We start from the raw sequence: 12,117 nt of genomic DNA, 5'->3' as shown, positions 1-12,117 counted from the left end.
GCTTCTAGTCGGACACTTAGTACTCGGGAGTGAGAAGTGGGGTCTCAGTATCTCGCCAGGCATTCTAGGCCTGGCTGCTCACTGTGGGCTCTGCTCACTGGCTGTATTGGAAACTGATCACAATGCAGAGTCCCAGGCCCCACTCAGACTGTCTGAGTTAGAATCCTCACTGCCAATAGCCTGGTGTTCAGGCCACCTGCCTGCACTTTAAAACGTGGTGAGGGGGCTTCTCTCTTACTTCTCTTGATAGAAGATCAAGATCACATTTGCTAAACGTTTCCCAGTTATCAGGTTTAAATGCCACATGTATTGGCTCATCTGATCCTTCCAGCAACCTAAGGCACAGCTCCTCTGGTAATTTAGCCTCACAAATGAGCAAATTGAGATGCAGAGAAATTAAGTGGGGGCACCAAAATCCAAGGCAAGTCTGTCCAGAGTCCTTGGCAACTGTACTCTAAAATGGGAAAATTAAAAACTAGTGGGGGGGAAGGGGGCTGGAGAGATGTTTCAGCAGTTAGGAGCACTGGCTGCTTTTCCAGAGGACCCACGTTTGGGTCCCAGCACTTTTGTCAAATGATCACAATTACCTGTAACTCTAGCTCCAAGAGATCAGTCACCCTCTTCTGACTGTGTGTGGGTACCTGCACACACATAGTATTCACTCAGACAGATAGACACACAAATAATTTTTAAAATCTACTTGCTTTATCACTACCCTACAGTACTAACTTGGGTCTGGGAGCTGGGATATGGTTCAGTGATAGATACTGGCCTGTCATGTAAGAGACCCTGGGCTCAATCCCAAGTACCAATTACCAATATCAGTGTGTGTGTGTGTGTGTACACGTTTGTGTGCTTGGTGTGTTTGTGTGTGTGTTTGTCTGCATGTATACTAGGGTATGTGTATGTTTATGTGCTTGTGTGTGTTTGTGTGTTTGTCTGCGTGTATACTCAGCATCTAGGATACAGATAGTGTGGGGGTCTCTGTAGATGCCACAGCCAGTAGAGTAATTATCTGTGTGAGACAAAAAGGAAATCCAGTTCAACACAACTCAGTAGCTGGTATTGGTTCTAACTTTAGAGTCTGACACAGTTTATTTTAGCCATATTTAAATACAGTACAATTTTGGGGGGAAAAGTTTCCTAGTATAACATAATCCCATGTGCACTGGGAGGCATAATTACCTCAAACACTCTTCTCAAAGTGCATGTCACTTCTTTCACAAAGATGGGTTCCATAGACAGGCTGCCAGTGTTATCTTAAGGGCCTAAGGGGGATCTGTGTAGGTAATACAGATAGCCCAGAGGTCATCTAGGTTATTGCCTACCTCTGGTCCTGCTTGTAGGAGTTTCGGGGAGCCCCTAGCCATACAGAGTGCAAAGGTCATCTAGACTGTTAGCTGCCTTCTTCAGTCTTAGTTGTGGGAGTTCGGGGGAGCCAGGTATGGCCTGGCCCTACAGGTAGCTCAAGGATTACCTAGGCTATTAGCCCCCTCCATTCCCAGCCTCCTGGGCAGAAAACAGGCCATGTATCTTTTTCCTTGAAAAGAAAAACATTCCTGGTTTTCTTGGTGCTTATCTGTGAGCCCAAGGACCTCTGAGCTCCCTACAAGATAGAAATGTCTCATTTCTTTCACAACCAGCCTCAGGGTGAGGTAGTCAGTCCATAAAACACCCCAAATGAACACTGTCAGGGCAGCACTGCTCTGTTGCCCGTGCCTTGATGACATAGTCACCTGACCTTCCCGGTTGCTCTGTTTGGGTCTATTCCGGAGGTCACGGTTGCACTGCCATTGTGTTCCCAGCTCTGGAGAAGTCTCTGAAGTGGGCTGCCACTCCCTTGATTTATTAATAAGCCCCAGAGCCCCCCCTTGCAGCTTGACCAAAACCTAAGGAAGGTCTTAGCACGAAGGAGATGAAATCCAGATCCTCTGTGCTAGAGGATAACTCCCTGAAAAAAAGCATGCATCTGCTCCACATGGAGAGCCCCATTCTGTGGTGGGCACCCACGAACCCAAACTCCCCTCTTCTTCTGAAAGGCTTTGGGGGACATCGGAGAAGAGTTGGGGGAGGCCCGGGCAGGGGTGAATATGATCAAAATGCATTGTATGCAATTTACAAAGAATTACTAAAATATATTTAAAATAATATACTAGGCTACTAGGCCTTTTAAATAAGGTTTAAAAGAAATATCCCTGGCCCCCTGGCTTCCTTCCCTCTTCTTCCCCTCTCTGAGTAGAGAGCAGGGGTGCCGTGGGTGACATTCCTGGATATACTAGTCTATGTGTCCTTCCACAGGGGCAGAATCAAGCACCTGGATGTGGTGACCCTGCTAAGGAGGATCCAACCCCCTCTGGGCTTCGGGAAGTTCTGCCCACACCGGGTAGCATGTAAGGTAACGAACCTGCGAGGCTAAGCAGCTGTGGCTTGGGAAGGGAGATCAGCCTCCCTTTCCATCCCACACCGGGTGTGGGCAACCTGATGTGCTGGGCCTGGTCCCGGGGCATAGGCAAGTGCCACCTCTCCCTGCACACACAGAGGCTGGTGGGCATGAACATGCCCCTCAACAGCGACGGCACCGTCACCTTCAATGCCACACTCTTCGCCCTGGTGCGCACAGCCCTCAAGATCAAGACGGAAGGTGAGGGACTTCTCCTGGATGCCCCCTCTCTCACCGAGCTACTGACACAGACTCCCAGGAATGTGGTCAGAAGCAGAAGGAAGCCGGGCCACAGTCACCAACTCCTCATGCCCTGCAGATTCTTTAGGAGTCTGAGGATGCGCTGCATGGCAAGATCACTAACGTTCTTCCCTGTATCCCTCGGTTGTGTCAGGGCCAGAGACACGACGGTGCTCACTCAGGGCTGGGGTCCCCCTGAGTGGCTCTGAGTGGGACAGGGGTAGGACTCAGTACTAGGCAGGTATGAGAACCCACACTTGACTCCACTAACCCCGTAGGCCCCTAAACCAGGATTACAGACACGGTGGGAGCAGGGGAAGAAATGAGGTTGAGGCAGGGTTCCAGTACCTATCTGGGCCAATGACATCTGAGGCAGCCATGGGCAGACGAGAAGAGGGAAGCCAGGAATCAAGAAGAAGCAAGTTAGAGCAACAAGAGGACTGTGTGGGGACCGCGGGACAGACTGGAGTATGTAAGGACTTGACGTTTTAATAGAGAGACAGGGAGATGATGGCCCACGATTAACCAGCCTGATCACTGTTAGCCAAGACCTCTGGGGAGTAAGTACAGGACCCAAGGGTTGGGCTGCCCCTGCCCTCGTCCCATTGCCGGGGTAGAGTACAGCAGCTGGGGCAAAAGAACACTGAGCCAGTGTGTGCTGGACAGATAGCAGCTCACCAAGCTCCGTCAATTCAGTCACTTTAGGGTCACTCGTACCTTTCTCATGCCCCAGGCAACTTCGAACAAGCCAACGAGGAGCTGAGAGCCATCATCAAAAAGATCTGGAAGAGAACCAGCATGAAGCTCCTGGACCAAGTCATCCCTCCAATAGGAGGTGGGTGCTGCTTGGGGAGACCTGAGTCTAGGTTGGGAAGGGTTGAGACACTTCCTCAGGAAGTCCCTTAGCGACCTGACATCTAGACACTATTGATACCATGGGCAGATGCCACGAGCATCTGTCAGGGCACCAACTCAGGGCGACAGGCACCCGTTCACCACCTCAGCAGGATGGACTGAGCGCCTGAGCCTGCTGCCCCCCCAGCCTCCCCTTCCCAATCCAGTGAGACTCCCACCGGCCTTCAGCACCTCCCTTTTGACCGTCTACAGATGATGAGGTGACCGTGGGGAAGTTCTATGCCACATTCCTCATCCAGGAACACTTCAGGAAGTTCATGAAACGCCAGGAGGAATATTATGGGTATCGACCCAAAAAGGACACAGTTCAGATACAGGTAAGGCCAACCTAGGTGGGTTCCAAGGGACGCCCCTCCTGAACCAAGTCCCTCATCCACAGTCAGAGATGGAAGCAAAGTGAAGGGACCCGGGACGAACAGAATGAGAAGGTAGTTCAAGTTGGTCCATGGTGGAAGGTGTTTAGGCCTCAGGAGAGGATCCAGGAGCTCCTCATCTCTGACTGTCGAGACGAGAGAAAATTTCATTTCTTCAAAGGAAAGACCTACAGTAAGAGCAGTGGTCTCGCAGGGTGGTTGTGGTGGCGCACGCCTTTAATCCCAGCACTTGGGAGGGAGAGGCAGAAGGATCTCTATGAGTTCGAGACCAGCCTGGTCTGCAGAGCGAGTGCCAGGACAGTCTCCAAAGATATACAGAGAAACCCTGTCTTGAAAGGGACAGAGGGAGGGAGGATGGGAAGGAGGGAGGGAGGGAAGGGAGGGAGGAAGGAGGGAGGGAGAAAGGAAGGAAAGAAGGAAGGAAGGAAGGAAGGAAGGAAGGAAGGAAGGAAGGAAGGAAGGAAGGAAGGAAAGAGCAGTGGCAGGCCTCTCTTCCACCCAGGGGTCTGCTCCACTGAGTATGTTTTATCTCTTTTGCTATTTCTGTGTACACTGTAATGCACATGATTCAAAAATTCAAAAGTAGACATGTAAGGCTGGAGAGGTGGCTCAGTGGTTGACAGCACTTGCTGCTCCAACACAGGACCCAGTTCAGTTCTCTGCACCCACATGGCCACCAACAACCACTTGTAACTCCAGTTCCAGAAGATCTGGTGCCCTCTTCTGGCCTCTTCAGGCACTGCACACACATGTGCACAGATAATAACATGCAGGCAAACACACATACACTTACAAAGTTAAAATAATTGAATCTTTAAAAATGAAATGCATACAGATTTGGGTTATATGTTGAATTGCCCCTGTGGTTTTGAACTAACTTTATACTTTATACAATTACAACTTTTATGTGAACCATTTGAGAATAACTCACATCCTACATGGCACTCTGTCTGCTCAGAATCCTTTTTGTGTGAATTTCCAGAAAATGTGGCATTGCCCTACATAATTCTCCTACACAGCCACAATATGACCACTGAAATCCGGAAGTTAGTGTTGAAACAGAGCTGCACTCTACCCCTCGCCTCATTCAAGTTTTGCCTGCTGCCCCAATGATCTCTTATACAGGAAAAAGAGCCAACTCACAGTCATACACCTTGCATGCACGCCATCTTGCCTTGACATCTTGCTTTCTGGAATCACTCGGCAGTCTGTCCTTAATGTGGCCTTGATCCTTGAGAACACAAGCCATGCTGTCCCTCTGGTTGGGTTGGCCTGATGTTTCCTCACACTAGATAGAAAATGTACATTTTGAGTAAGAATGTCCCAGACATGATGCTGTGTCCTCTTTGAAATTGTCAGGTAATGCTCATTTTCATGTGTTATATTAATTATGATATGGAGTTTCATTGGCTAAAAAACACGTACCACTAAAGAGAGGCTCCGGTGGGAGGGGCACAAAGTCCCTGCCCACAGGATTACAGATAACCCCTTAGAGACTTTTCAAAATGCAGACTGTCTCCCCTGGGCCAGAGCAGGACCATGGGGTCCTCAGAGTCCTGTGGTATCGATCCAGGATGGAGAAGCTTCAGGAAACGTGTAGGTGCAGGTATTCAAAATAAGTGGGGCCACTCCTGGACTGCAGGGTCACCCACCACTTTACCATCTCCAGGCTGGATTGCGGACCATAGAGGAAGAGGCAGCTCCTGAGATCCACCGCACCATCTCAGGAGACCTGACAGCAGAGGAGGAACTGGAGAGAGCCATGGTGGAGGCTGCCATGGAGGAGGGGATATTCCGGGTGAGTGAGGGCCACTTCTGAGGGACCGGACACAGTAAGTAGCAATAGAGAGAAGATCTGGAAGCCAGGCTGCATTGATTGTGAGGGCTGAAGATAGCCATCCATATCTTCTGGGACTTGGAATCCATGACCCAAATTATTAAATATGATACACCCTTTTCTATATTATCCACAAATTCTCATCTAATTCTATCTCCTGAGGATCTGTTTCCACTCAGGCGAGTCCCCGATTCTAAGTTGTAACCTATTGAATCTTGAAGATTCTTCCTGGACACCCCATTAAACTCTATTGGTTTTTTACGAATGGTGTCCCAAAGAGATAGCAATACCCCATATCACTTGATTAGAGGAGAGCTGGAACACAGTTCTGCAGACTCCCAATTAAGTGTGCCATGTTTCCATGTATGTGTTACTTGTGTGGTTCCTTAGGTGTGTCCTGTCTATCCATCCAGTTTAGACCTTGCTGTGGGTGGGGACTATGTTCCAGCATCACCTTTTGGTCTATTCTCTTGTGGTCTTATAGTTTCATCTTCCAATCCTATTGCTTTCTCCTAGCACCATCATCCCAGGGTGACAGCCCACCCCCAGGCACTCCGTATCCTCATGCCCAGTCACTGCTTTCAGTATTTCCACTTTCCCCTTGATTCTAGAGGACTGGAGGCTTGTTTGGTCAAGTGGACAACTTCCTGGAAAGGACCAACTCTCTGCCCCCTGTCATGGCTAACCAAAGACCCCTCCAGTTTGCCGAGATAGAGATGGAAGAGCTGGAGTCACCTGTCTTCTTGGAGGATTTCCCTCATAACCCAGGCACCCATCCTCTTGCTCGTGCCAATGCCAACAATGCCAATGCCAATGTTGCCTATGGCAACAGCAACCATAGAAACAGCCCGGTGTTTTCCAGGTAACCGTGCTAGCTTCCAACTGTGGGTGTATGAATTCTGAGATGGCTTGGCAGGGAAGGAGGCACCATGAAATTTGTAGGACGTCTTTTGTTTGCTGGGTGCCCTTGGGGACTGGCTCTGCACCCCTAGCACAAGAGGCAAACCTGGACTGAAGGGTGTCTTTGGCCAGCAGGGGGCAGCCTCTTGTTGGCGTTGGCCATAAGCCTGAGCCAGCCTTTCTGTGGTTCTCAGTAGGGAGGTGCAGAATGTTTTGGTCGCATAGTAATGTTTAAGAAAGGGCTTCAGCAGCAGCACACACTGTGGGAAACTCTGGATGAGGTCGGTTGCTGGATTTGGGTAGTTCCCATTTCACTAATCCAAGGCTGTGATTTAAGTGTCATAAAGTACAATCAGATGGGAGCAGAGTCCCTTAGCCATCACAACACAGGGACTGGGTTCCCAGTGGGGCTTCTGCTCTGGACAGGTCAGCTGAGTGGTGGTCTCTCTGGGTAGGACAGGGCAGACGTCAACTGAACAGCTACTTCCCCTGCTCAGGACTGCCCACACTTCACTCCAGTCCAAAGAGACCTCTCGAATGCAGCCCTGAATGCTCGAAGGGTACCCATGTCTTTGGGTCACCATGGTGCTAGGCAGTGTGGGAACACAGAAGCATCCGACCTGGGCTCTGCTGTTGGGGTGTGTGTCGTATGGTATGATTGGGACCAACTAGGACCAGCTAGGTGTTCCGGGGAATACAGAAGGGTTACCGATGACCATGGATTGGCCCAGAACAAGTCTTGGCTTCAGTTGCACATGAGAGATATCGGGGAGCTTTCAGAACGGCCAGTGTCTATGGCGGCTCACAGACAATGGTCTCCATGGCTTGCCAGGTGAGCCCACGTGTAGCCAGGCTTGAGGACTAGCGTCCTAAGAGTGCTGAAGCAACGCAGATGTGAGAAGGGCAGGGAGCAGTGAGCAAGAGTGGAGGCAGCCATGAGTTTGGCTTCCTCTCCCGGAGTCAAGGATGGGAAGAGTCGAGCGCTGGCAGAATCAGCCCTGGCGTAAAGGCCACTGGAGTCTGCCGGGATGCGCACTGGTGCTTCAGTGAATGGACTCCAACCTGCTCTGCTTCTGTTTCAGCATCTGCTACGAAAGGGAGTTCCTGGAAGAGGCAGACACACCTGCTGCCAGAGGACCCTTTAGTCAGCCCTGCGGGGGCTCTGGTCAGTCTCTCCTGTGACTAAGAAGCTGGGTCTTCTCCTGGGGTGGGCGTTGATGGTGCCCCTACTTTCCTTAGAGGGTGGGAGAGCCACTTAGAGCCCTTGTGATGAAATGGGTGCTAGCGGAGCTCCGGGAGTGGGAGCGTCATTGCCAGTCTGAGGAAGGCTCCAGAATGCTGGGGTGTAGTAGCAATAAGGGTGCTTCCTCTCTCTCCAGCATGAGTTAGCACGCACGCACATAGCCACGCTGAAGAGGGGCTTGCTGGCGAGTCTGGCCCTCAGCCTCTCCCAGACCGTAAGGAAAGTGCTGGGCAAGGGTAGCCGGGCCGGTTCTGCCCGACCTGGAGTTGGCAGGCTTCAACATGTGTCTGCCCTCTACACCACCTTCTGAAACTGGCCAAGAAAGGCTCTGATGATGTGGCCAACAGGGGTCAGCAGCCTCATTGACCCTGCCTGGCCTTGCCCACAGGACCGCGAGGCAAATCCCATGTGAGCAAACCGAAAGGGCTGATGATGCAGAGAGAGGTGCCTGGAGGCCAGGTGCCTCCTACCCCATGCCAGGTAACAAAGGCAAAGGCCTGGGAGGAGGTGCCGTGTACACCCCACCTGGTCACGTGCTAGGAGTGGGGCTCTGCAGGGGAGGGCCTTGCAGGTAGCCATCCTTCCATCACAGAAGGATCCTGTGCTCCTGCATCCTCCCCAGTCTGTGGGTCTTGGTCAAGACTCCCTTGGATGAGCTGTGGTTCCTCTGTGTCTGTTGGCTCTAATGTATCTGTTGGGGGGGGGTGTTTGCTTTTGTGTGTTTGGAACAGCTGCTCCAGGCAGAACCTCCTGTGCAGAAGGAGACTACAGGTTCCGTGCCAAGGTCTCTGGGAACACCCCACAGCGGGAACTTTGAGGAGAGTGTTTCCAGGAACTCAGCTCACAGGTGCACGGCTCCAGCTACTGCCTTCCTGATCCAGGAGGTGAGGTGGAGCTGGGCAGCAGGCCACACCAAGGGGGTGGCCTCTGTGACAATCTGTCATGGGGAGAGGGTGGGACCAACAGTGGGAAGACCCACCCAACCTCCTCTCCTCCCTGCAGGCTCTGGTTCGAGGAGGACTAGACTCCTTAGCAGCAGATGCTACTTTCGTCATGGCAACAGGCCGGGCCCTGGCGGATGCCTGCCAGATGGAACCAGAGGAAGTAGAGGTGGCAGCAACAGAGCTACTGAAGCAAGAGTCCCCAGAGGGCAGGGCCACGCCCTGGGAGGCTTGAGCCTCAGGTCCCCCTTGGGCAGCCTGAACCAGCATCGGGGCTCCCGGAAGATACCTATTCCTCCCAGGTGTGAGGCCTACACAGAATGACATGAGCTTAGAACTGCCTTGACCAATGGTCAGAAAGTGCTGGAATGGAGAAGGGCTAGCCCAGCCCAGCAGCCTCCCCTCCCTCAGTAGCCAGCTGGGTGAATTGGGTAGCAGTGGTCAGGAACCACCTCAACCAGGCAGGAGGCCACAGATGGACAGGATGGGCCCTTCTCACCAGCAAGAAGCAGGATTTGGCAGAGCTTCTGATGTCATTCACACAGCCTGATTGGTGCCAGGGTCCGTCTGTCACAAAGTCACTCCAACCAGTTGGACATTAAAGTCTCCGGGCCTGACACTGGCACCTGGCTTGTCTTTTTTTTTTTTTTTAAGAACATTTTGGACTCCCTCTACCTTTTTCCTTAGAGAGCCTGGGCCTTGCAGAAGAGTTCCAGGCCCTCTTCACTTTACCTCTGATGGCATCAGAAACAATGCCACACCCTGGTTTCACCATGGCCAGCCTTTTAGAAGCTGTGACCCTGTGACCTGGGCCAGAGTCCACTTCCAACGCCAAGGCCAGTCTCAGTGGCAGTGGTTTATGGCTGTGGTTGTCACGGATCTGTGTTTCCATGGCTCCTCTTCCATGCTACCCAACAGTAACTGACCCTGCTGTCTGCCAACCAGATGGGCACCCTTTTCAGCTACCGTCTCCTGCCAAGGGCTTTACCTCCACACAACAGCCGCTCGATTCTCACCGCAGTCACGCTCAGGATGAGGAAACGGAGGTGCGGCAAGATGACCAGACACACCTGTAGTGTGTCGCTAGAGCAAGGCGAGGCTGGGATTGCCTCTCGGTGCCTTCCCCCTTCCCAGGACACTCTCGAAGTGTGGGCCAAGTGCCTGCTCCGTGGCTATTGCTGTGGTAATAAGGCCGGCCTGCTGTGTAGCCTCCTGGTGAACACCCCCAGTGGGCTTCTGAGTATCTGGGGCCTGCCTGAGGACACGCATAGCACAGGGCAGAGGTGACCCTTGGTGACCTGTGCATCCCGGCCCTAGCCCCAACTAGGCCCCAAAGCGTCCCGATGCCCCGTCAGTCCACAGTTTCAACTCTCCCCCCCTGCTCCCACTTTCCTCAAAGCTCAGCACCAACAGCTAGCCTTGTCCACCTCACTGATGAACAGAAGCCACCGGAAGGCCCTCCCCTCACTTACTCTAACCAAACTATCTACCTGCCCCATTCTTCTTGACCTAATAAAAGCTGGGTCCTTGCTCCAGGCAAATCCTTTTTCCACCCCAGCCATCCCCCCCCCTCTCTGCTCTGGGTCCTGTTTGCTCCATCTCCTCAAGTGTGGCTCGGTTGTACCAGGCACCACCCTCTTGCGGGTGACGCTCCCGCTCACCCAAAAGGGGCCATGCTTACCTCTGGGATTCAGAGTGCCTCTCTCTAGAATCTTCCTGAGCACTCTGCCTCACTGACCTTTAACCATCCTTCAAACCCCTGTTTTGCTGTCATTTCCCTGGACTCTGCCAAGCTGTTTAGAACCTGGCTCCCAAGTGTAGACAAACATCTTCCCATTCCAGAAGGGACTGCAGCCATGCTGTAACTGCGTTTTACCCCAGCCAGATGCTAAGTTCTCTGAAAGCTGGAGCTGTACCCACCTTGTTCACAGCTACCCCTCTAGGGCCTGGCACTCTTTACCAGAAGCTGCTTGTTAAACCGGTGTTACAAAGAGCCTGCTCAGTGTCACCGGGTCAGCCACCTTGGCTATCCATCCAAGCAAGGGGCCGGTAAGAGGGAAAAAAAAAAACCTCAGTCTTACCAGGTGTAGTAACTCACGGCTTTAATCCCAGCACTTGGGGAGGCAGAAGCAGGTATCTCTCCATGAGTTCAAGCCTAGCCTAGAGTGAGTTTCAGAACAGCCAGGGCCACACAGTGAGATTCTGTCTCAAAACAAAAAATAAAAACCAAAAACAAAAAGTTCTGTCTCCCAAATGTGTCAGGCTGGATTCTACACCGCAGCCTCCAGGATGGAGGAAGTTCCTAACCCACCCACAGGTGCTTACGCTGTCTCCCATTCACCTGACTCATATCCAGTGAGATAAGATGCAACCTACTAAAGTGCTCCTTTCGCCATAGAATACTACCAAAGCTGCTGCACTCAGATGAAGCAGCTGGGCATTTTATACAGCACATACGATGCACAGAACGCTAACTACATAGCAGGTCATGTCTCAATAGTTTCTGCTTATGTGTTAATGTAGTCTTCTTAGCAATGAGAAAAGATATCATTACCTTCATTTTGCAACTCTGACCCAGCGAGATACCTTATCTAAGCCTGTGCACCTAACAAGAAGGCCACAAAGGAAGCTAAACCTAGGCAGTTTGGTATCGTATTCTGCTTTCTTAGCTGATACACTCTTTGTCAGACTGATGCTGTCCTCCCGGCCTGACTGCCAGGTACAAATGCATGCATGGGCTCTGAGAAACTAATTGTGCGCGCCTTTGAAAAGTTCGAGCAACTTCCTACACAATACATACAACGTTCCAATTCATCATGTGCAGGTCCCATCCTCTACCCCGTTTCAGTTATTTCCAACAGGGCAGCCAGACTGCTCAAATAAAGCCCATAAGGGAAGGTTGGTGGTGGAAGGGAGCTGAGGAGTGGGCGGGTTGCAGAGGGGACAGATGTCCCCTCAGAAGGACCACCTAATAGCACTGTGGGGGCAGGTGGGTGCCCCTTCTGTCACGGGGAGGCACCAGTATCTGCCAGGCCCTTCTCGGCTCCTGACTATTCTCTGCAGATTTGGGCCCCAGCTGCTGGGTGGGGCTGTGCCAGAAGGGGCAGGAGTGCCACTGGAAGAAGGGGTGGGCACAAGATGAACACAAAAACTGTAGAGAGGAGGGGGCCTCTTCCATCTGGAAGATGCAACGCTCAGATAGAGCTTCCCTGGAAAGGCCAGAAAGA

General features: G+C 51.9%; 1 protein-coding gene across 2 annotated transcripts in view; it reads left to right on the top strand.

Moving 5' to 3' along the window:
* Cacna1s (calcium voltage-gated channel subunit alpha1 S) overlaps positions 1–10,421 on the top strand; it is a 63,031-nt gene extending 52,610 nt beyond the window's left edge. For both annotated transcript variants that reach the window (XM_005073429.4, XM_005073428.4), the window contains 10 exons: positions 2,299–2,395; positions 2,539–2,641; positions 3,414–3,515; positions 3,788–3,912; positions 5,639–5,767; positions 6,418–6,668; positions 7,789–7,871; positions 8,338–8,429; positions 8,681–8,833; positions 8,952–10,421. In XM_005073429.4, the coding sequence (XP_005073486.1) occupies positions 2,299–2,395; positions 2,539–2,641; positions 3,414–3,515; positions 3,788–3,912; positions 5,639–5,767; positions 6,418–6,668; positions 7,789–7,871; positions 8,338–8,429; positions 8,681–8,833; positions 8,952–9,125 (1,309 nt within the window). In that variant the 3' untranslated portion in view covers positions 9,126–10,421. The remainder of the gene's footprint in view (positions 1–2,298; positions 2,396–2,538; positions 2,642–3,413; positions 3,516–3,787; positions 3,913–5,638; positions 5,768–6,417; positions 6,669–7,788; positions 7,872–8,337; positions 8,430–8,680; positions 8,834–8,951) is intronic.
* The last annotated feature ends 1,696 nt before the right edge of the window (positions 10,422–12,117 follow it).

This window comes from Mesocricetus auratus, unplaced genomic scaffold (assembly GCF_017639785.1).
Source record: "Mesocricetus auratus isolate SY011 unplaced genomic scaffold, BCM_Maur_2.0 Super-Scaffold_100676, whole genome shotgun sequence".
Lineage (NCBI taxonomy): Eukaryota > Metazoa > Chordata > Mammalia > Rodentia > Cricetidae > Mesocricetus > Mesocricetus auratus.
This window is presented reverse-complemented; position numbering and strand designations above follow the sequence as displayed.